This window comes from Passer montanus, unplaced genomic scaffold (genome assembly GCF_014805655.1).
Source record: "Passer montanus isolate IOZ18808 unplaced genomic scaffold, ASM1480565v1 scaffold67, whole genome shotgun sequence".
Classification (NCBI taxonomy): Eukaryota; Metazoa; Chordata; class Aves; order Passeriformes; family Passeridae; genus Passer; species Passer montanus.
This window is the reverse complement of record NW_024371815.1, coordinates 1,198,744-1,222,551: the sequence shown is the minus strand read 5'-3', so window position 1 is coordinate 1,222,551 and position 23,808 is coordinate 1,198,744. Positions and strand designations below refer to the sequence as shown.

The 23,808-nt window shown below is 39.1% G+C and overlaps 1 protein-coding gene across 1 annotated transcript in view; it reads right to left on the bottom strand.

Moving 5' to 3' along the window:
- Positions 1-23,808, bottom strand: part of STK32B (serine/threonine kinase 32B) — a 159,142-nt gene that overhangs the window by 21,798 nt on the left and 113,536 nt on the right. Inside the window, exons 6-9 of the mRNA XM_039728892.1 lie at positions 20,040-20,129; positions 9,080-9,183; positions 4,560-4,676; positions 3,303-3,428 (exon numbers count right to left, since the gene is read on the bottom strand). Of these exons, the coding sequence (XP_039584826.1) occupies positions 3,303-3,428; positions 4,560-4,676; positions 9,080-9,183; positions 20,040-20,129 (437 nt within the window). The remainder of the gene's footprint in view (positions 1-3,302; positions 3,429-4,559; positions 4,677-9,079; positions 9,184-20,039; positions 20,130-23,808) is intronic.

Genomic DNA, 23,808 nt, shown 5'->3' with positions numbered 1-23,808 from the left:
AGCAGGTTACCTTGTCATTGAACATGATAAGGTTTGGAAAGTCCCATTTGTCCTTGGAGAATCATTGCTGGCTTTTTCCAATCAGGTGGTTCATTCTAATATATTATTCTTTTTCTATTCTATCCATTTTATTAAGGTTTTCCTTACCCATTACACATATTCCTTAAATTGCTTTTGGATTCTTCATTAAAAAAATGTTATGCCAATTTCTGGTGCTTGAATCAAATTTTAAGATTCTTTGTTAGTTCACTTGTTTAGTGAAGGACCAGGAAATCCTTCACTAAAAATTTGCAAACCATTTGAATTGGATGTTAAAAGCAACCTGTTTTCCTCTGGGGCTTCTGAGAGTTCAATCACACCATTGTCACTGTCAAGGTGGAAGTGCTAAAATAAGTCATATATAAATGACAGATATTTATAGTAAGCAAAGACACTAAGCAGCAAAATCACATCAGAAACTACTTGTATAATTTGTGATGTCCTTCAATGAAACATTTGGTTTAGAGATCACTCCATCATTTTTATTCCTAGTAAATTCTGTATAGTCAGAGCATAATGTTTAGATATCTGATGCCTTTTCCTGCATATTATCCAGCCAGCTTTAGCTTTTTTTTTGTTTGTTTGTTTTTTTTTGTTTTTTTGTTTTTTTACTGACACTTCACAGCTTATTTATATTTATTAAAAAATAAATAACATCTTAGGTTTCATCAATATCAGTTCCTCCCTTGAGCATCCATAGATTTTGGAATTGATTGGGTACTTAAAAAATATATCACTTTCATTCTGAAGCTTTAAACATAAAAGCAAATTGTATTTTACAAAACCCTACAACAATTTATGACTCCAAGCTGAAAATGAAGAAACTAACCAAGCTATAAAGAAACACATGTGCTAGTTAAGTAAGAACTATGGTTATGGAATCAAATTAAGCTGTTAGAAATTAAGCTATGGGACATTGCTCCCATGGGCCTCCTGTGTGCCCTCCTAGCTCTAGAAGGCAGACAAGCTCCTGATAGTGAAAGCAAGCTGTCAGAATTTATAAAACTCTGGTTTCAAAACACAGCTCACAGGCGCCCCAATTCACCTTCTCACCAAAGGCTGAAAAATGTTGTGTGGCCTCAATTAATCCATGAAAGTTTTGCGCTACAAAGAGAAAGTTCCTGGAAAATGTGTGACCAAACTTGGTCTCATGAAACAGCAAAGTTTCTATAAAAAGAAATGTTGGGCTAGAAGAGAATTTTGGTTCTCACCTCACTGTTTTTCCTGACACACTTGATCGACCAGGTGGAACAAGCTTTGCAATATCAGACTCTTCATGGAAGAGTCTGGTAGAGCTCGTAATGGGACTTTCAGATTAATCTCAAAGAGCAACTCTTAACTTGAAAAAAGGAAAAGAAGAAAGTCAGTCTTCGCTCATCTTGTAGATCTACACGCCAGGAGAGCTTTGCAATATCAGACTCTTCATGGAAGAGTCTGGTAGAGCTCGTAATGGGACTTTCAGATTAATCTGGACAGATAAATGAAACATTTTATTCCTATTTCCTATTAAATGTAGAATATTATTTTGCTTCACATATTACAGACTTCCTGTTCAGTTTTATAGATGCTGCCAAAACACAAATAAAATTAAACCAATGAGAAAAGAAAAGCTGCCTTTGCAGAGTCTGGGGCTCCTGGAACCCCACCTATATTGTATCTTTGGGCATGGGGCACCCAAAGATACCTAGTATCTCCCTTAGGAAATACTATGTTGTGATGTTTTCCACATGCTGACAGTTGTGGATTAAACTTTTAGCTGGTAGTAGGAAGTGTAAATAATTGAGTTTTGTGTAAATAATTTGAGTGTTTGAGTTTTGCCTGAGAAGCGAGTCCACACCTCTGATATCTCAAAGAGCAACTCTTAACTTGAAAAAAGGAAAAGAAAAAAGTCAGTCTTCGCTCATCTTGTAGATCCACATGCCAGGAACATGGAGTGCAGCAGGCCAGGAAGGAGCTTTGTTCTGCATTGCTTTGCTTAGGACAGCGACCTGAGGGTGTAAAAGAGGATCCTGGCATGGCACAGCAATTATTCCAGCTGCACGGACATCAGGTAAGAGTGAAAGAGTTATAGCCTGGTAGACGTGACGTCTCCAACTTCTCTCTTGCACTAGGATTGAGCTAGGAATGGATGACCAGGAATGAATGACATTCACCTCTCCAACTTCTCTCTTGCACAAGGATTGAGCTACAAAGTGAAGGGAAGGAATTTCCCCACAGATGAACATTTCGCCGGAGTGCCTGTAAGAGGGGCCTGATGTTTCCTTCTCCTGCTGTGCTTGGTCTTTCTCCCAGTTCCCTGAGGGAGACCCTTCTTGCCCCCCCTCAGCTGTCTTCTCCTGCAGGATGTTGCTTCCAGAGAGGCTCTGCTCAGGTGCCAAGGAGCCCAGCAATCACGGAGAGGATTTTCTTGGCAACACACCCGGCTACCTTTGCTCCGTTAGGGAATGCTCTCTCACCTTCAGCTGCTGAAGGGCTGCATCCTGTCCCCATCATGTTTATCATGAACTCTGATGTGCACCTGGATGAAGACAGGGTCCACCTGTTCCACCTTCCTCATCTTTATTTACAGTTGCATAATTTTAAAAAACCCAGAAACAAACCTTGGTATGCTACAAATATGTTGTTTGGACAATAATTATAGTGCAACATGGCTGAAAAAAGTGAAGCAGCATATCAACACCACAGCCATTGCTTTTTATTCATGGCCCTGAAATACATTTAACTTGAAAAAGAGCAAAAAGGAAATATTCCAATGAAAAATACCAACAAAATGGGACCACAGTAAAAAAGAAACCACCAGATTCCCTCACAGAATTGGAATGTTTTATTGTAAGAAACCGCCACCAGGGAAATAGGTCAGCCTTTTGGAACATTACTTTTTAAGTGAAAAAGTAAGAGCATACTGGGATGTTAAAAAGTTTTCCAAATGTTATTCAAATGTCTAACTTTCACAGCCACAACAGCCTTGGTATTCTTTGTCACAGAGTTAACTCTGACAATCATTTGCTCTAAAAGCTGAAATGCAAAGTCTGGAAAAGGTTTTCTTTTATTTGAAAAGGAATGAAAAGTGAACCAAGGTTAAATAGTTTTTGTTTTTATCTATTGAAATGGGACTAATTTTCCCTTAGCTGTGACTGAGTAAATGAAAGTAAAATCCAAAGTAAATCACTGAAGAGCAATAAATACAAGCATAAACAAGTAAAAAGGCAATGATAATTAAAGTCAGAATTTACAAACAGTGTTCACCTGGAATATTGACTTACGTTAGGAACAAAGCCTGGGGTCACAGCTTTCTCTAGAACAGCATCCCAGTTGACATCAGCTAGGTATGGAGAGTTCTGGATGTCTGCAAGGCTTGAAAGGCGACACTCTGGGTCCTTAATGAGGAGCTGTGATCAAGCACAAGGCATTTTCTAAGAAGCTGGATGCCATAAAGAACAGTAAATGTATCACATACATAAATTGTATGATATATATTTTTAAGTAAGAAAATGGCTAGGGAATCTTCTAACAGATGCTAGAAGTCCAAATTTTAAAAAAGAAAAATTAAAAGTAATAAGTCATAGGATATGAGTACAGTTTAATTGCCACCAGATGGCTGTTGCAGGCATGAAGTGTATAAATGTATTAGCAACAAAAGTCTGCTTACAAATACACAAGAGCCCATGCAAAATGAAACATCACAGATCAGTGCCACCCAACAATTTGTATTTTCTCCTTAATTTCTTGGAAAATACAGTTACACTGAGAATCCTGGCAGCAATTAAAACTATCCACCTCACTGCACTCTCTACTCAAGACTACGTTGCTAATTGCTGCTAAAGATGTGTATTTTTTATTACTCTATTCAGACATTCACAAATATTTCCTGTTCAAGTATCAATACTGATAATCTGAAATACCTAAAAGAGAGAGATTATCTTTGTTGTGTAGGCAGAGAGTTAAAGCAAACAAAAAACTGGGATTTTAGGAAGAAAACAATTTTTAGTGTTGGATGCACTCAGAAAGAACCCTGCCTTGTGGCTTAGTGATGTTTACAGCAAAGTGGCTCAACTTTTGTTGTTGCAACTACAGCAACATGGGACAGGAAGAAAATCAGCCATTTTAATTTGTAATCTCCCTGTCTAGAAACTACAGCAGAAATTCAGAGGGCAGAGTGGTCCTTCCATCCCTGTCCCACTTACATATCCATAGCTGGGGAGAAATGAGGCTAGGACACAAACGAAGAATTACTGATCCCCAAACTTTTATTATCACTAGTGAATCAACTTTAAATTAAAAGAAATTCAAAATTTTTACTTCTTTGAAGCCATGAAAAGCCTGAGTCCAAGAATACTGCACCTTCTGAAGAGAAAATACTGCACCACTCACATTCAGAACAGCCTAAAAATAAGCTCTGTTCTCGTACCCTTGAGATGTTGACTGCCTAATGTGTGTGTTTGTCTGATGCCTTTTCCAGTGTTGGAGAGGCTTCTGGAAGAGGAGAGAACAGGGGACAGAAGGTATTTGTGCTTTCTTACCTTTTTCAGTAGTGCTATCATGCCCTTGCACCATGCGGATGAGTAGTGAACTCGTTCGATCTTGAACATGTTGAGTATCTCATCGATGGGGGTGGCTGAGTGAATTTCATAGGGCCTCTGGGATAAAGTTAAACCAACAGCAAGTCAGAAAGAATGGATAAGAGAGTGCAGACTAGTCACATTTTCCTGAGCTCAGTATTGTTTGTCTTGAAAATATAAATACCACGAAAACATTGTATAAAAATTTTAAGTCTAATCCTTTGTGTGTGTGCTTTTATTCGGTTGTAATGAATGTAATTACTCATGGATGCATTTCCTCTGCAAGTTTTTCTCATTTTTCTCTTATGAAAGGAAGTATCAGTTCAAATGAGATGCATAAATAATTTTGTTCCTGGGGCATTCCATGTGAAATGTGGATTGTTTACTACTTTTTGCTTGTAATTCTAGTGATCAGTTCTTGCAACCTAAACCAACAAAATTGTAAAGAGGTGGCTGAAAGGAGCTTTGTCATCCTAATCTTACTGAGTAGTAAATAAAGAAATTAAAAAATGCTTAGAAAAGTTTGTGTGAGAATCACAGTAAAAAAGGACTCCAAATCCCAATCCTTCACCTTTGCTTTTTTTTAAAATCCAAAATTAACACACAACATGGATCTGCTGTCATGAGTTTGCAGCGCCTAATTCTTCTACAGATGAAGAAAATCTCTGGTCTTTGCAGTACTTTGTTCATTAAGTTTTCTCTGATTTATCTTTTATTACAGGCAGAATTTGGAAATAAAACTACTACATATAAATTTATATTCTTGTTATTTTCTGTGCACATACTTGTGTGTTTGAAGCAAGTTTTTGTAATTATACTTAATGTATTTTAGTAAACAAGTGCAGAGAGTGGATTGCTAGTGAATTAAGCTGTACCCAGCAGGTGATAAATATGTGATATGAGATCTGCAGCTAAATGCCATCCTGGCAGCAGTGTGCAAATTAATGCATCATAATTCATAAACAACCTAGAGTTACCTATTAATCCAATATCCTGAACAGCAAAGGGCAGACGCTCATTACCTTGACTAAGAAATGAATCATCCCTTTGCTAGTATGTACTGGTAGAGGATTATAATTTAAGAATATTTCTAGGTGTTATTTATCTAATCTGTTAAAGAATTGAACATATTCTTATTCTGGGACAATTCATACATATATTTAACTTTCATATGTATGAAACCAAGTGCATTCCAAGGCACTGGGTTGCTCTAAAAATAAATTCAAGGATGGTCTAAATCTTTTTGCTTTGATTCACATTGTTAGACCATCATCATTTAGCTATACCATGTCTATATGAATTCCACAGGACCTAAATGTCTGCTTTAAGTACATAATTTTCCTGAACTGCGTTCAAAATTGTCATTAGAAATAGTCTGTCATATGCTTTCCCTTACATGTGGTAATGTTGCTATAAAATAGTTATTTAAAATGAAACTTTTATGTGCTTTCTGTCACCTAGAAGCAACTTACTGCTGACTTAACTTGATATAACAATGTGATCAATAGGATCATTGAGACAGACTGTACATCAGTTGTTGAAAATGGCAATTAACTCCAAAATTAGCAACTATAAGGAATTATGAATCATCAAAAGTTTTTCTCTTAAGGATGTTTCTACCCATACCTTTTTCCTGACAGGAAAATCCCTAAAATTTGCCTTATTTTCAAGATTATTGGCATTCTAAAATCTTGATTTTTTTGAGATTCGCAGAGATTTTAAATATTTTTATTAGTTAAATTGATCTATAAATGGCCATTATAGCTTTGGTCTTTTGAGGCCCTTCATACCTCTATCTCCCCAGTTTTTCAGCTATTCAACCCACTCAAGGATCAAAGTTTGTTGTTGATTGTTCACATTGCAATGAATGTGAGAATCTGGGAATCCCACCTACTACTCATTCCTTCACTTTGTCTCTACTGAATTCATGGTATATACATTTATTGCAGCATTTTAGCAGTTGTCTATAGCTCAGGAGCAGACTGACACATGGCATGGTTTGTATCATACAATAATTACCCAATTACAGTTTAATTTCATGGACTTTGTGAAAACATCAATATTTGATGCAAAGCTGTATGAATTTTTTTTTCTTCCTAGCTTTTTTACCAGCAGCTGGATAAGGAGAAAAACGTACCCATAACTTATTAGGAAATGTTAGCTGTACAATGGGTAACCAAAAAAATGGTGCAGAAAACTCTGTACTGGACACAACATGCTCCTGTACCTACTGGTCCATTTCAAGAAGAGCATGCTTTTGGCTGCCCAGCAGTGGGAGGCCAGAAATGAGAATGGCTGAAACGCCTTGATAACCATGAGCAGCAGAGGCAAATAAAAACAAAAATTCAGCTGAATGAAAAACAACTCATTTTTACTCATTCTTCTTTTACTTATCACCTCTTGAATTCAGGCTGTCAGCATCGTACAGTATGCACTGCTCCGAGGTGGAAAATCAAATTTGTGATCTTTCTTATTTCTAATGCTCCTTCCTTTCTTGGCTCCTGCCTTTCCCATGCAGCATGCACCAGTCCCATCTGCAGAAATCCCTGTGTCCAGTGGCTCTGCTCCGTGCCACAGCCTCCTCTTTGCCAGGCTGCTGCTGCTGGGGCGGGTGGGCTGCTCCGAGAGCCTGCCCCTGTTCCTGGTGGCAGTGGGGCTGTTTTCTCTGCTGGACAGAGCTGTGGGAACCTGGAGGAGCAGGGGCTGCCTGCCTGCAGGTTTAGCTCACAGCCTTGTGTGCAAACTGTGCCTCCACAGCCATCTGCTGCTGTGGCAGATGGGGCTCTGGAGCTCACAGTTGTTGAGATGGCAACGTGCCTGAGGTTAGACACATCTCCTCAACCCACTGCTACTTCTCTCGTCATCACCTGTGTCAGTTTAGGCCTTGTTTAGACTACAAAAATTTAGATAATACACACCTTTTCCTTGTCCATCGGGTGGTGTGAGCTGCTAAGCCATCCTCTTGGTCAGTAACCAAGAGCTGCTCTTCAGGAGAAAACAAGCAGCTGGCTTGGGTGACTTGAGCAGGTTCAGATGGCAATGTTTTTATTTAAAAAAAAACCCCAAACCTAACAAAAAATTGATTCAGTCTCAACTTTGCTTTGTTTGTAGCCAGATTAACTTATTCAAGAAAGACTGTATGAATCTCAGCAAATGGATATCATCCTATATAATTTTTCATTTTTAAAGTGAATTGTTGCATCAAAGTGATCTTTTGTGATTAGTTTTGGGAGTTCAGCTTTCATTAACAATCATTCATTGCTCTCCTTTCTTGGAGACAGTCACTGGTGAAAGGGTTGATTTAAACCATCAGAATGTCCTCTTAATTTACTCTAAGTGCAGCTAGAACTACTGTCTGTGACCAGGACAGAGGATGCATTGTGCTTATCACCAGACTTTAACTCCTCCATTCCAGGAATAATGTGAGTCTAAAAACTCCCTAAGGTTTGAGAATTATGGTACAGAAAAATTGATAATATTTGTTAGTTTTTGTTTTTGTTAAGAAAGGTGTTTAACACTCCTCTATTTTGAGAGATGAAACAGTCTTTGCATGGGAGAGATCTTTGTCTCAGGAGCATGACTTTTGTTATTCCTATGGAAATACAAAATAGATAGGCCAAATTTTAGGCCTTTGAAAAAAGTAGCTTCTGCAGTAACAATACACAAACATTCTGAAATTAAATTTTCCATTTAAAAGTAAGAATAATAATTATTTCTTATTTCTCTTTTCCTTTATCTGTTATGCTATGTGAAATTGTGAGATCTTTGTGGGATGGATTGTCTGGCAAGACAAGGTAGCCAAACTGTGTTAGTGTCATAATATAAAAAACCATACTGCAATGCAATAAAATCCACTTTCCAAAACAGACATGAAAAATAATTTTAAAAACCCCAAACAGCTGCTTTAGCTACATCATCATCCTGAAATAGTATCTAAATTACTGTTTTCTGCGGGGAATACTAAATGTTTAAGCAACTGACTGAAATCCTTTGAACCAAAACAGAAAAGAATTTTCTATTATCTCCTGTGATATTCTACCCAGGAAGACTTTTCATTAAGCTTATTCACATAATTGATTAGATAAGAAACAAATGCACTGGCAGATAAGCATTTTATGCAGTTGGGCCAAGCATCTTAGGATATTACATTAGATCTCTTATGGTATTAGCCAAGAGAATTAAAGAGAAAATAGAGTGTGAACTAACTCAATTCTATTTTAAAAAACATACCATTGTTTGCAATTCAGCATTATAAAGAAGCTGTTAAACATTAGGCCTTTTCTTAGCCAAACTGAGGCAAGTTTCCATAATGTATTTGAGTATGGGGTGAGACTTTCCCAAGAGTGTTTTCAGCGGGGAAAGAACCAGGACAACATTCCTGACCTGGGCCTTGTACATTCAAATTTTATCCTGAAGAGTGCATTCAGGGGCACTGCAAACTTGAGATTTTTGTTAGAAACAACAAACTCCATCATTCTTACCCAACCCCTCAGTAATTCATAGGCTGTAATTCCTAGAGACCACCAGTCTACTGGGTACGAGTATCCTGGACCTCCATCCATAAAAGCCTGGAACACTTCTGGAGCTAAAATTGTAAACCAAATGGAAGAAAAAAGCATTTCATTAAGGTTAGACTATGGTATTATTTCACAGCTGAGAAATTAATTAGGACTCAACAAACTGGAATTAAATAGATTTAGAAGCACAGAATTTTCAGGGTGTAGTTTTGGTGCCTTTTTTACTGATAACAAGCAACCTTCACCAAGCAGGGTATTTCAAAAATCAGTAATTTCATATGTTAATTCTTACTTGGTTCATGTAAGTTTTAAGTTATGTGAATAAGTAATAGGAGGGGGAATCTTGGTCTGAACTGTGACTTAGAACATTTAGGGTAATGTAAACATTTTATGAGAGAAATATCTGCAAGTGAGGTGATTCTTCGTGATTGATGAAGGTGTTGAATATGGTAAATCTCACCCTTATTCTACATTTGGATAGAACTAATCAGACAGGGTTTAAAGGTATTCAACATAGGAAAATGGTACTTAAATCGAAACCCTGACACTGATTTTATGAAGTGAGAAACTGTCACAACTGGAAGAAAACACTCTGTCAATGAAGTATTGACTTCCATAAAAGTAACTTCTGTGGATGAAAAGAAAAACAAGGATCCACTTAACCTGTACTAAATAATGTTACTATCATTTCTTCAGAAAACCAGATATAAATGAGTGGATTGAAATGAAATGAAATGAAATGAAATGAAATGAAATGAAATGAAATGAAATGAAGTGAAATGCAATGAGAAGTTGGTCATGTTTTTCTAATGATTTAACAGCAGAATCTCAGTACACTTTGTTAAAACAACATTTTCACTGGAGATTTTCTGAACAGCACTGTCCCCAGCTGTAACATCATGCTGTTACAATTACATGTGAGCCTCTTCTGGCCATGATACTGAGTCTAATGCACCACATTACCACTTATTACCATGCCCTCACTGTGTGATGTGCACACTGCAGTGAGTGATGCAGTCTGGTCACACTTCTGACTGGCACTTTGGGATTTGACTATTCATGGCATTTAGAGAAGCATCTTTAATAAATGGAAAGGCAATCCTTTTAGAGGAGTTTTTGCAGTCCTTGCACTATGGATGGCAATCTAATAATTTACAACTCCAGACCTGACTTCAGAAAGTCTTCAAGAGCCAAATATAATAGATTTCAGCATCCATTTATCAGTTATGACAAAACTCTAATCTGTAGAATAAAAACAGTGAATGTATGAAAGTGGTCTTATACTCTTTGACCATGTCTAAACATGTTTGGTATGAGATCTGCAGGCACCTAAACAAACTTTTTTTATGGAATGCATGTGTTTGGAGAATAGGTGACCAGTGGATCTCTGGCAGAGGAAAACTTGCGCTGTGACCCAGAATGACATAAATCAACAATGCCATAAGAGTCATTACACTGAGTTAACTCCTTCTCACCTCCAGATGACATAGCTTGCCTTGGCATCCTATATCTTCATGAGTGCTTTAACTCTTATTTGTGTGCTGCTGGTGTGTAGGCACATCTTACAGGTGTGCAGTCTATCAGATAGGTGGTGAGAGCATAAGCAGGATTATTTTTATTACTTTAGTGGATCAATGCACTTAAATTGCACATCAGGCTCCAAACTTACATTTTGAATATCACCGCAGGAACTTTGTAGTGAAGGTTGACTTCACTTGCTTGACTTAGCCCCATTTGTTATGGTTTTTGCCCACTGTGCCTAGATGATGTACAATATCTCATTACAGAAAATAGCCTTTTGGCATTTTTACTGAACTATGCAGGTATAATGCTGGTTTCACTATTTCTTTTATGGCTTTAACATTTTAATAACGAGGCAGATCACTATCTGATTTCTGTGAGATAGAGGTGAAATTACTTTATTGATGTAACCTATGACATTTCCAGAATGGTGCAGCTGTTTTGCTAATTTACTGACTGACCTATTGACTTTTATTTCATTTTATTGTTCTAAAATCCTCAAGGTCAACTCATCCTACATTAAGCAGATCAGCAGAAAATGCTTTATTTTGCCCTGGAGTTTTCCAGCTGTTTTCTCACCTTATGCCAATGGCATTCTGAGGACAGAATATGAGCAGCTAAGGTACCCATTTTTAAAGCCCCTTTTGGCCCACTTTAAGAGCATTATTTTCAGTCCAGCTGGAATGCCTCTCTGCATTCCATAAGCTCCAGTGAAGTGGTTGTAAACACTCTCTTCCCATGGTGGGGGGACTGGCAGAGGGTACAATATGATTTGCAGCACCCTATATACAGGTTTTTTCTCAGGGTGAAATCTCAACCATGTTGAAGCCAAAAGACCTTACTCTAGGTTGATACTCATTTCACACTAAGCTTGTGCTTAGTGTGTCTTAAAAGTCTTTTTGAATTGAGACATTAGGTGCAAATGGAGGGTTCCAAGCTGTGTGTAGACTTCTGAAGTTTGCCTGCTCATTCAGAAACAGAGCAGGCAAACTTTCTTACAGAAAGACAGCAGACTGTCCAAGTCATGGAATTAACCAAGCTCTGAAGAACTATAGCTGTGAAATACAGCATATAATATTAGGTTTTGCTGTAAGAAATAACTATGCCTGGAGAACTAATTCAGAGTGCAAATTGGTTAGGATAAAAGCAAATAAAAACTCTGAAAGATTAAATTCTGCATTGATTTTCTTTAACACTCTTACTTAAATATCTGTAATCTTTTAACATTTGAACTTGATCCCACGATCAGCTTGGACAGCCATCCTGCAGCCTGCTCTGGGTAGATTCTTCCAAAGGATGATCAGATTTGCATTTGCCAGCTTGGAGCAAAGGCAACAGTTCTGTTGTGTGCACCTGCTGTGAACATATCCCCTCTTGCCATAACAGACTTAGGACGAGAAGAATATTTCATATTTTACCCCCATGCATCTACACAGGCAGAAGTATTCTGCCTTCAAGAGTTTGTGTGAACAAGAGAGTACCTGCAAGAACAAGAGTTTCATATTTTCCCTTTAGAAGTTTCTACCGAACAAAGGCTTTTCATGAAAATAAATTGTTTTAATATTGGGTTTGATCCTGCAGTTTGTTTTGGCCAAGAGCTGTAGTTACATTCACATGCACTTAGGGGAAAGGCAGTAGATGTTTGCATGGCAGAAGCTTTTAAGCAGTGAGGATAAATCAAGTAACAGCAAATCTAGCAGCAAGAGTGAATTCAAAGAAAAGCAGAGAAATGTTGGTAGATCTTACCAGTCCTCACAGCTCCCCAACTCAATATCTTTGATGTGGTGGGGAACTGCATATTCCTAGAGCTTCCTGAGGAATGACTCAAGAGCAGGAGCCTGGTCCAGCCCCACTGCTCACCCTGCTTTGAGCAGAGCTGGAGCAGAGGCTCCTGGGTTCCTGCTATCGCAATCCTGTGATCCTCATGAAGCTCAAGCAGAGAGCTCCTCACAGCACATCTGAGTGGGGTGACAGAGGCCAGAAAGCCTCAACGGGATCTTTACAACTGCTTCCTCTGGGAAGTCATCATGAACTGCTTTGGCTCTTCACCCTGCCCAGGTGCTCAGACCTTGGAAAACCTGTCACCCAAGGTACCGGGAACTTTAAAGTCTAGAACTCAGAAGCAACGTGGTCTTTTTGTTTGGGTTATTGCTTTTCATGCTTTGCAAAGTGTGATCTGGCACCTTTCATGCAACTTTTTGAAAATGACAAAGAAACACCCTTTACATATCAATGCCATTCTGAGATGGGACATCTGTACTAATTTTAACAGAGCAAATAAAATCAGGAATGTCTCTTTGTCTCATATTATAATGAGTAATTTCACATACTACTTTGGCAACTAGCCAAGCTAAGAGTCCTTCTACTGTTTCTTCGCTGAATCTATATTTTTCTATTAATAATACACTTTCATTATTTTATTGTTCACCTGCTTTGCTTTCTTGAAAAGTCATATAAATGAATCCACATTTGTACTGTATTGTGTGCTTCAGTGCATTTCTTGGTTGTCCCCAATAAAAATTTTCAGTCAATACTTTTTTCCAACTAATAAAGTAAAATAAATCCTCTTCAGATATGTATCTTTTGATGCTTTTGCACTGTATCTTTTTAATAATGCCATACTACTGCAGATGGTAGGAAGTAAATAAATGGTTATTTCTCTCTAAAATGAAACCATACTAGAGGACAACCTATGAACAAATTGAATGTGAAAGCAAATTTAGTGGGTCTGTCTCCATCTCAGAAGAAATGGCATACTGGGATATCCTTACTCCTATTCTGTAGGACTGTGCAAAAGGGAGTAATTTCTGACAAATCCATCCATTCATAATCTACCTTTATTTGTGAAAAGATTTTAGTAATTAACAATATGATTAATGAGCTTGAAATACAAAAATATATCAATGTAAATGCAAATAATGACAAACCAAATTTTCACTCTTTATTCCTATTATAGAAGTCCATTTTGTACAAAGAATAAAGTGTTTTAAGTAGGGTTTCTGACAATCTGCTGAGTATTCATTGGCATCACAACCTCATAAATTGTAAGTGGTCTGGGTCTCTGAAATTCAGACTATTTTTAATTTGGTGCTCAAAGGTGAGTTTAAAAATGCTGTCCATGATAGAATGATCCATTTGAGGTCTATCTCGTGGTTGGCAAAAAGAAAAGCTGCTGTTATTCCTGATGGAGCATCTACAAACTAACAAATCAGTCTATTTAAGCCATAACTTGCAAGTCAGTCTTGCAAGATGGATTACTGTAAGGTCCTCACTGTCAATGAAAATCTAAATGTTGCCAATGACATCTGGTCATCAGTTGGTCTGGGTCTCTGAAATTCAGACTATTTTTAATTTGGTGCTCAAAGGTGGGTCGTCCTGCACAATGCCCTGTGCCAGTGTTATCCATATGAGAAACTGAAAATGAAACAAACAAACAAAGAAAAACCCTAGTGGTTTTGTTTATTGGTTTTTGGTTTTGTTTTTTTTAAACTGATCCAGTTCAGGTGGATATGTCCAAAACATTTCTTAAGAATTAAATCCCTGTCACAGCTCATCCAGTTGTCTAGCTACAGCTCTCTGATGTCCCTTTGATCCCAGCAGAGACCCCACCTGTCAGTGAGGGGAATCAGAGGTTTGTGGTTTACTGGAGGGGTTGCAAAGCAGCACACACTGCTGCAGTCATTGCAGCAAAACAAACTTCAGAGGCGTGGGTCTGACTGCAATGCCCGAGATTTCAGATTGGAAAATACATTCCAGAGTCATTAACTGAGATTCAGCATAATATCCCACTGCCAGGTATCACTCTCCTTCCACATCTCAGTCCCTGATGTTGGGGAAAATATTGTGTGTATAAATTGATAAATACCCATATATACAATACACACAGCATAAGCAATATTTTGATTGACTGGCACAGGACAAGCTGTTAAAAGGTTTGATGTTTGCATCTAACAAACTTGTGAATGATGATGTACAGAACACATTTATAGTTTCACCTTGCTGAATCAGGCTTAAGGCATGACAGATTGAGCTGAATAACAAATGATTTTTGGAATAATATTCCAAGAACCTTGAACTGAGATGTTTCAGTGAAACACTAATTGCTTTCTCAGCACTGTGATGATAATGTAATTTTCACTTTCCCCTGAGAAGTATATTCAGGGGTCAGTAATTTTTCTGGATCATGGTTTAAATAAGAACCAGAAATCAAACTACAATAATAACCACTGATCTTCTATCCAGAGCAGAAGCTGTTTCAAGCGCAAAATGGAAGAAAACAACTTCTCTTTCCCTGAATAGAAATGTGGATTTGGTAAACTATCAATTTAGCTCCTGGTGTTTACTTTCTTATGTGCTAAAAAGGTTTAAATTATAATGGTCAGCCTTCTGACTCAGAGCTTTAGACTAGCCAGCTGCTAACTTCTATTTTATAAGGCAAAATGCTGCTTAAAGCCTGGGCATGCTGGGATGGCAATTTTCTAGCATGAGGTTTTTGCTTGTTACAGCCATGTAACTGATTTTGCACCATTATTCACATTATACACCTCAATAGTTTTAATACTCATACTTAATGCAATTATTCAATCAAAGTAAATAATTTAGATACCATTACCTGAAAACAGACATGGCATTTAGAATGCCTTATTAGTTTTCCATCTGGCTATATAACCTCTCCTGCCCTTATTCAGCCTGCTATCCTTATACAACCCCTCTGCTTTACTCAGCCACTGAACAGAACTCACGTCTTGACCTTGCACAGAGAAGCCCTTGGTGGCTGAACATCTGGATCAGTCTCAGAGAAACAACCTCAAGTTGCTACCCCTGCTGAAAGAAAGCCCAGCAGTAACGAGCACGTCATGGTCTCCCATTATTGAACATGAAATTGTACACAAGCACTTTGTTACTCCATACAAAAGCTCACAGCGGCTGCAGGGCCAGTTTTTCTAGCAATTTTTAGAAGGGATTTTGTCCAAAAATATCCATTTGGTGTTTGGAAGATTGTTCCAGTGTATAGACAGCAGCTGTTCTGCCCAGTACTGAAATTAGTGGGTCTGTGTAATGGATTTTCAGGACAGACTGTACCTGACACACCAGAAGGACTGTTCCATGCTCCTGCATCACATACTCCCAACAGCTTAGAAAATATCTTTGCACCAGTTTGTGCATGCAAAAACCTGGGGGGTTGGTCTGACCAAAACCCAGGAGTTATCCAGGGGTCAGAAGGGCCCTGCTGGGACCTGTTTGTCACCTCTGCTCCACCTCTGCTCCCCTTGGATCTGCCTGCAGAGCTCCACAGCACACCAGGCCCTTTTAGACAGGCAATAAATAAACAAACAAACAAATTAACAAAAAAAAATTTAAAAACCAGCCCAAACCAAAACTATCTCTTGAACTCAGAATAGAGTATTTGTTAACTGAAGTAGTCAAAGAAATGATTGTATTAGTAGTTTTGCTGGAAGATCTTAAAGGATGGTAGCAGGTCAGAGAACACAAAGAGGTGAAGAGCAGCTGGAGGTAACAACTTCTTTCCTCATCTCCTGAGGTTCCTCAGCTGCTCATGTTCCTACTCTTAGTGTCAGAGTGGAACCAGAACCTGAATGCCTGCTCACAGCTCAGTGTTTAGTCCCTTCAGCCATGTAGCTCCTGGCACCAGCTGAAAATGCCATCAGTGTGGGGAATATTTATTTCAGCACCTTGGAGTCTCACACAGCCACTCTTAGTTCTTGCTTATCAGAACCAAGAGAAGCCTCCCTTGCCATGCTGACATCATGAGATTTCCCTGGGATCAAAAGGTCAGGTAATGACATGACCAGAGAAACTCTCCAGACAGGCAGTCAAACCCCCTGTAGGATAAAGGCAGGGTTTTTAAAAACCTAAACACTGCCTTAACAACATTCAAAATGCAAGGAGCTGCAAAAGAATATTTAATTTCAGAGCACTGTTTAATATGAGTTCCAGAAAGACCAAAGAATGATGACTTTTGAAAACTCAACTCGGAATTTTCCCTGCTATATTTTAAGCATCTGAGAAACAAATTTAGCTCTATGGGATAATTTTTTCTATGTGAAAGGTTTATACCAGGACATCCACTGGCTTTCCTCTGAGTTCAATTGTACACCCACAGAGTATTAATTAATAAATATGGATGACTCATACATTTTAGAAGTTCAGTGGAGCAGTGTAAATCCACAATACTCTGGTAATCTCAGGCATACAGTCATTCTTCACCATGACAGCAGCCTATGAAAGGAGCTGTGAAAACCTGAGATAACAAGCCTGTGAGATAGGAATGAGGTAGCTGAAACCTTTCACATAATTTATGACTGATTTTATTGACTTTGGATTTTTATCAGGAGTATTTGTGTAATAAAATGTATTTTATTGGTTTGATTTGAGGTAAAGTCACAGTGCATCATTTAAATATCTTTAGTCTCTGGCTAAGAAAAACATCAAAGGCTCTACTTAGTCCCCCCAAACCCTCCTACCACTAAAACCAAAAGCTCCCAAAAATCAAAACAAAAATAAGCAACAACAGCAACAAAACCACACACACAAAAATCACATAAAAACCCAAACAACAAACCATAAACCCCCCAAAATATACCTTGTGAATGGAAGGGTTTTGCAACACTCAGAAATAATGCACAGATCTATAGAAATTGATCATTCCAAAATATTTCAGTAAGGAAAAAGCATATGCTACAGGACTCAAACACACAGAAATTTGGCAAAGTGAGGAATAAAAGAAAGGTGACACCTGTCATGCTTTCTAGATGTGTTTTACTGTTTAACTTTTGGGTTTGTAGCCAGCACAGAGCATATTTGAGACACACAGATTTTTCTTGCAGCCTTGTTCACAATGGAGGAATTTAAGAAATGTCCTTTTTTTTTTTTTTTTTTTCCCACTGATAAAGATGAAACAGTGTTGAAAGTAGCAAGGCCTTACAGAGGTGCTTCCAGCCAGGCAAACACACACTTCCCTTTCTCACAAGAGGCCAAAGTAAAATACTTCTGCAGGCAGAAAGTCACAGCTGACCAGACCAGTCCATGTGCCAGGGACATGTCCTGCCCTGCCCTGGCTCTCCTGCTCCACATCCCTGTGCACAATGCAGGGATCCTCCAGAGTGCTTCTGGTCATTTGCTGGCAGCAGCTGTGCCTGCCAAAAGCCAGCCTGGTCCCAAAGGACATTTTGCATTGCTTGCCAGGACAGGATGACAGCCTGAAACCATACAAGTTTATAAAGAGCTATTCTTACAACAATGCCTTGACAACACCCTCAGCCACAGGTACTGTAAAAGGTTTGAGCAGTGAATTTGTGAAGGTAAAATCAGGCACAGATGGCACACAGGTTTCCCAAATCAGCAGAGGGCACACATTGCCTTCCACAGTCCCAGCCACCTGAAAGCAGAACACAAGTTTGGAGATCCCCAACCTCTAAGAAGTTGATCTCATTTCAGGTCACTGGCTTTGAGAGGAAGAGCTGCAGGAGCAGCTGGAAGTGTCCTGCCTTGCCAGGCTGTTGGCCTTGTTCTTTTCACAAACACTGCTGTCCCTGTATTTGTTCCTATGTGCAGTGGGTATTTCACTTGTCTGAATTAATTGGCTGGTTAGGAGAGGACATGGAAATTTGGAAAATGATAGGGTTTCTAGAGAAACATTCAGGCTCAGGTACAGTGCATTCTGCATAAACTTTTAATAAGTAGGGAAATAGGCAGGGAATGCTTCAGGCTGAAATATTTGGGGCTAATGTGAAGTGGGATTAAGTACAGAGTTTGGGGCTAAAAGGCTAATGTGAAGTGGGATTAAGCAAAGGCTGCAGGAGCTGACTCACACCATGCTTAACATTACAAGATAAGCATCTTAATCAGAACAGCTAGGGCATTTTTACAACACAATATCAATTCACTCAGATTTTTTTCTGGAAACCATTTTTATTTGGTCATGCTGCATGTGAACAAATCACTCCCTAGCAATTTCTCAGCCTACTTCAATCAGATTTCAAAGAGGAATGGAGGCTTTAGAGATAAAGTTTTTTCTGTTTATTTCCTTAAATTTGCCATAGCAAGAAGTGAGAAATCCTCTAAGTTCCTCTGCTAGGGGAAAGGCTGGAGAGTCCCCTCATATCTGATTAAACACAACAGGCTCCACATGAAAGTAAGACTTTATAAAACTTCAAGAGGGGGAAATAGCTTTCATCACATCTCATACTGTCATCATTGTGAAAACCAGCATAGCATAAGGCATGTCTTACAGAAATTACTGAGTTTCCTTGGTTCTGGTACCCAGCAGGTACCATGACTGGAGGTTACTTTGTCTTGTTACACCAAGGTTAAACTGTGGTTTGAATTCCTGGCAATAGAAGCTGGCCATCAACCACAGAGCCAACCTCCCCAATTCTGTTGTTTTTCTATTTGTCTCATAGTCCAAACTTCTCAGGAGAAGTCACATGGAAACCTTACAATCAGAAGTCAGTGCAACTGAAAAGTCCTTGTAGAATTTCACTGCAGGTAGAATGTCTCACAAAATAAAAGGTATAAACTGAAAGAGGAAAGCAGCACCAGTGAATGTCTGGCCATATCTGTCACACAATTTTGGTTTGTTGAAGCTTTGGTATCCAAATTGTGCAACAGAGAATCCTTACCAATCACTTTTTATTGGAAACAGCTCTAAAAGCTTTGTTACAGCTCCAAATAAATGCATGGCTGATTTTTCTGACTCTTTCTGAATGGTAAAGACTGCAACTGGGGCTTTTGCAGCATCTTTGCATTTCCAAGAGGTGAGAAAGGTGCAATGAAGAGAAATTAAGTTGGTGGATGGTGTAATAGCCTTCATAAAGGAAAGGAGAGAATTTTTGGTACTGTTTCTTCTTGTGAGGTTGATGGATATGGTGGAGATCTGATGAGTGGGGAGGAGGCATCAGGAACAGAACATCTACATGAGCTGAGGTGAACTTAGACCAGATCCATTAGTGTGAAAAGGTAAAATCTTTTCCCTGTCTCCTGTTTTTCCCTTGACCTCCTATGCTCTGTAACCCATGCCTCTGTAGTTCATTTCACCTAAGCAGATATACCATATATTCCTGTGGTGCAAATATATCATATATTCTTGTCTCAAGATGTGGGGATTTACAGAAAGTAACACAGCTGAATTTCTCCCGAATTTGAATTCACAAAACCAAACAGAACCTGACTAGCAGAGTGTAGAGATCAAGCTCCTGTATCAAAGAACATCCAAATAACATCTTCCATCTCTGAAGATTTTCACGGCTGACACACATATTGTCAAAAAAAGAAGTTGATCACATCTACTTTATGCTTTTACAACTTAAAATCCTTTTGATATGCCATTAGTCACCCTTAATATGGAACTTTTATTACATTTTTAAATGTATTGAAAACTTACCCATATAAGGTTTTGTGCCAGCCATAGAAGAAGCTTTTTCTGAGCCTTTCACTATGGTTGCTACATTAAAGTCAGTGATATGAACGTGTCCTGCAATTACACAAAGTAAAAACAGAAGTTAAAACAGCACATCATACAAATATACCTCACTTAATCTAACATTTAAGTGATAATGGAAAGAAACACAAGTAGAAAGATATGTAGCATTAACAGAAGCTTAATATTAAATGTTACTCTTAAATAGAAAAATAAATTTGGAAGAACAGTGATGGAATATTCTTCTTGTGTGGTTGCCACTATCTGTCTGCACTCCTGAACTGTTTTTGCTGATCACCCCTGAATCTTCTCATGCCATGAGCAAAGATAAGAAGTGGGCCCACAAGAACCTCATGAAGTTTAGCAGGTCCAAGTGTAAGGGACTGCACCTGGATGGGGACAATCTCAGGCATGAGCACACACTGGAGATAACTCATCGAGGGCAGCTCTGAGGGGAAGAACTGGGGGGTTCTCATGGATGAAAACCTGGATGTGCCCCAGCAGCATGCACTTGCAGCCCAGGAGGCTGACCCTGTCCTGGACTGCATCAAAGGAGGCACAGCCAGCAGGCTGAGGGAGGTGATTTCTCTCTGCTCTGCTCTTGGGAGACACCCCTGGAATGGGGTGAGACACTGGCATAGGTTGCCCAGGGGGTTGTGGATGGGCCATCCCTGGCAATGTTCAAGGCCAGGCTGGATGGGGCTCTGAGCCCTGGTCTAATTGAAGCTGCTCCTGCCCACAGCAGGTGTGGCATCCACATTCTCTGAAAAATACCTTTGCTCAGGATTTTTCTCCTGGGAAGCTGAGAAGCCTCAGAGAAAAAGGAAAACAATTTTGTCTGATTTGCTTCTCCTGTGTTTTGTTCCTTTGGAATGTGGTTGGAGATTGTTTATCCAACAGCTGTGAGTTGTTTTCACTCATTGGCCAATCAGTGCCAAGCTGTGTCAGACTCTGGAAAAAGTCACGAGTTTTCATTATTATCTTTTTAGCATTCTGTAAGTATCTGTTCCGTATTCTTTAGTATAGTATAGTTTAGTATTCTTTAATATAGTATAGTATGCTAAAATAATAAATTAGTCTTCCGGGAACATGGAGTCAGAGTCATGATTCCTTCCTTCATTGGAGGCCCCACAAATACAATAAACAGGAGGGTTGGAACAAGGTGATCTTGAAGGTCCCTTCCAACCAGAACCATTCTGTTATCCTATTATTCTCTCTGTCTTCTCAGAAGAAACATGCAGAAGCAGACTATAAAGCTGGGTGTGAAATTTTCCTCATCTCCAGCTACAGTCACCCCTCCCATCTCTGGTACTCGTGACACTGTCTACAATTGTGTCCACTACAGGTTACCATCAGCCTGACTTTTTCTGAGTCTTCTCAGGGCAAAGGGAGAGGGAAGAAGAAAAATGCTATTTTTATCACATAACAAGTATAACATTAGATCCATGGTAGCAGAAGATGTGTATGTAACAGAAGCAGATCCCAAATCATCACTCAGTTGACAGTAGGTGGCAAGACAAATGATAAGTGGCAGAAGTCAGCCTGAGAATGTGCTGCCTGACCAGCCACACAGATGATTTAAACTGCACTAATGAGGCTGAATGGCCCAAACCTTCTTTTACTCTTTTCCTGGGTTAGTTTATGATAAGCATAGGTTCAGTTGCTCCACTACTGTGAAGTAATAGTTGTTAATCCTGGTTTGTTATAGGCAAGTAAATTGAATAGAAATCCAGCTTGAAAATATGTAAAGCTTTAATTTGACAAGTCTTCTGTTAGGTTTTGCATCTTTGCTCAAGGACTAGTGTTGTGGTGTGATGCAGATGCTATCCCTCTCTGATTACACCTGGCAGTGCCATGAAGGACAAGGGTAGGGCCTCCCTTCCCCATCTTATCTCTGCACTCACATCAGGATTAATATATCATGTATTGAGCTAGGCTTCTAACTGACAAATTTGTGTGGGGTTTTTTTTGTCAAGGTCTCTGTTTCATTCAATCCACAGAATGGATCAGGCTTTGGGCATGATGCAGTTGTTAAGTGAGGGGAGGCTTTTAATCATGTTTGCTGCCAAAGATGAAAAGAGTGTAACAAATGACTGATGGATTTTGCCGTGTGCCTGATGGAGGAAGAGCAGTCTCAACAAAATGTCATGCTGCTCCAACAATCTAACCTAGATCCTGCTCAAAGTCCTCAGGAAATGTATCAGCCAGCCTCTAATTGTGCAGCTGTGCATGGGTGAACTGAAATTCTCAGAGGACCCTAATTTGGCCAGATTTGAGCTGATTTTGAAAGGGGAAAGGAAGAAGGTGCTTCCCATTGCTAAACTTTAAGCTGTTTCTCCAAATGAGAGACACAGGAGAAGTTTTCAGTGAAATGGCTTGCCCGCTTTTTTTTTTTCAAAAAACCTGCCTGCATTTTATTGACAATTTTTTCCTAAGATGCCCAGGCCAGGAAGTCCTCTACACATACCAGATAAAAAGTATGAACCCATGAAAGGAAGGTGTTCTGTGGACAGGGGAGGCTCCTGGTGGGAACTGAGGGCATGGAGAGGGGTTTTGTGTGGGACAGAGCAGAGCAGGGGTGAACCCCGTGTGCCTGTGGTCAGTGAAGGAGGGCTGGAGGGTGTTGAGATGGAGCTCTGCCTGCCTGTGCACACCACTGGATGTTTCAGCTTTTGTAACCCTAAGGGCTTGGGGGATTGGTTTTGGGGTGGAGGTTTTTTTTTTTTGTTTGTTTGTTTGTTTTGGTTTTTTTTTTTTTTCATTTTGTTTTGCTTTGCTTTGCTTTGGTTTTTTAAGTTTTTCATTCCTGGTGTGAATATTTCAAGAGATAATCAGACCCCAGCTCTCTATGGGAGTCTTTCTAATCAGCCTCTAAGACAAGTTTTTACTGCAACTCTTGCACATAGGAAAAGGGAAGGTTGCAATTGCTGCAGAGAATATGCTGGGATTCCACCTGCTTCTTACTGCTTGCAAAATTTCTGTTTGTGGGAACTTTTTCCCATCTGAGCTTCACACCTTGTGGTTGATCTCCCTTTCTGGTTATGATTGTAAACAATTAAATGTCCAAACCAAGTCTGTACCTTGTTATAATATTGAACTAAACAGAATGTCAGTGTCACTTGGATTTTGCTTTTATGAACAGTGAAGCAGAGCAGTGCACAACAGATTCAGCAGACCTAACTAAATTCAAGTTAGTCCAGGGAAAGAGCTAATTTCTTAATCCTTGGAGCTGCATGACCCCATATATAATAACATGATGGTAGAGAGAAGGGAAGAAAAAGCAGACTCTTTTGACTCTCTGCAGAGTGGCTTTTCAAATCATCTCAGACTGCAGATTTCACATACATCAACATATACATTTGCAGTGGAAAGTATCTCAGTGGAAGTTGTTTCAAAACAACATTGCTTTAGTCAGCTTCCAGTTAAGGCTCTAACTACCCACAGAACACTGTGTGACTTTGGAAAGTTTTATGTGATGTGACTTCAATGTCTCACTTTTCAACATGGCCTGATATTGCAGCACATGAGGTAATCAGCAAATGATCTGTGTTTGGATTTAATTTTTGAGGAAATCATAATGACAATTAGAACAAGCCCTGAAAGTTGGCTGTGGCTAGCTGACTAACATTCAGCAGAGGAAAACGTACATGACTTCAAACCTCACTGAATTTCTCAGAGTCTGAAACCAAAAGAGTGAATGTGATGTCAGAGAGAAGAAATATTATACTGGGGT